Source organism: Morone saxatilis, unplaced genomic scaffold, assembly GCF_004916995.1.
Source record: "Morone saxatilis isolate NCDOM2014 unplaced genomic scaffold, NCSU_SB_2.0 Contig1, whole genome shotgun sequence".
In the NCBI taxonomy this organism is placed as follows: Eukaryota; Metazoa; Chordata; class Actinopteri; family Moronidae; genus Morone; species Morone saxatilis.
In genome coordinates this window covers 20,885,514-20,886,930 of record NW_023339651.1, presented here as the reverse complement: position 1 = coordinate 20,886,930, position 1,417 = coordinate 20,885,514, and the positions used below count along the sequence as shown (strand labels likewise).

Below are 1,417 nucleotides of genomic sequence, written 5' to 3'. Positions count from 1 at the left end.
TAGAAATATACAGGAAATGTTTTTAGTTAGGAACTGAACACAATAAGCATAAATCTGGGATGTGTACATCACTGTGAATCAATTGCTTTCACAAAGTGTTTGTATTGTAATACCTGTTCTGAATGTCTTGCCCCTGATAAATTCCTCCATATTATTGTTTTAAATGAAAAAAAACTAAAATTGAAAAAAAACTAAACGGTAATAAACGCTCAACTGAAACGAGTAAACTCTGAAACTAAACTGAATTGAAAAATATAAAAAAACAAGCAAACAAATTTAAAACTACAAAATACACAATGAACAAACCCATCATTTCTAAATAAAGTTCTCTGATCAAAAACATCTCAATCTGAGAAACTCAGAAATGATAATAGAATTCAACACTGCTTACAGTATCACCAAATAGAGGCTACATTTCACTCAATTTATGTGCTAAATCATCCTTATGAAAAAGAACGGATTAAATGTAAAGTGTTGAGAAATGACAAATGTGTATGAGAACCTGGTGAGAATGACAGAGAGAAAGACATGACGATGGAATTGAGATATTATTTAAGACTATAGAGATCCTGATAGTTTGAAACCTGTAGTTAGAGAGCAAGACATTTTTCGAAATGAACTATAACGGCATTAAATGGTGTTGAGCTGACCATTTTCGTGGCTGTACAGGTTTTCACGCTGCCGAAAGTGAGCGCCAAGATGAAGTTGAAGCTGACGGCCACGGACGGCTCCAGAGTACGGAGAGTCGGCGTGGCCTGGTTCGGCAGCAGCCGGTCGGAGGACTACGGTGAGAGCGGCCTGGTGGTTCTGACCAATCAGGGTGACCTCCACGTGGTGTCGCTGCCAACAGTCAAGATGCAGGTTCAGTACCCCTGCATCCGCCGAGAGGACGTCAGCGGCATCGCTTCCTGCGTCTTCACCAAGCACGGCCAGGGTACGGGCATGCCTAAACACACATTTATCCTTTCTACTTGTTAGGAGCCTCTGATAACAGCGCAACTACAGGCCTTACACCAGCAGTTACTCTAATTTAAACCCTAAAATCTGAGGTCTGTTCTGAATTCTTCACCAACAGTAACACTTACTGCAGCAGCCCCTGTGACATACAAATGTGTTCCTCTGTTATCTGGACAGACAGACTGACAGTCACTATGATATTATTCTGATACTATATAGAAAAGGCTAAATAAACTCATGTATGTTACAATCAATAACGAATAACTCAGTTAAATCAGCTGAGATTAAAGCTGCAGTAGGTCATTTTTATAAAAAGAACTATTTCCATCATATTTGCTGAAACAAATGAGATGGATAATCTGTGAAAATAATCAGTGCTAGTGCTGAAAATAAATGATAAAAAATCCCCCAGGCCTGAATGAAAAAAGGCCAATCGGAGCCAAGAAAGATGGAAAGACCC

General features: G+C 39.2%; 1 protein-coding gene across 1 annotated transcript in view; it reads left to right on the top strand.

Annotated features, from left to right (window-relative positions):
- llgl2 (LLGL scribble cell polarity complex component 2) overlaps window positions 1–1,417 on the top strand; it is a gene marked incomplete in the record, with an annotated part of 15,835 nt that overhangs the window by 9,615 nt on the left and 4,803 nt on the right. The window contains 1 exon segment of the mRNA XM_035668507.1: window positions 670–934. Within this exon segment, the coding sequence (XP_035524400.1) occupies window positions 670–934 (265 nt within the window).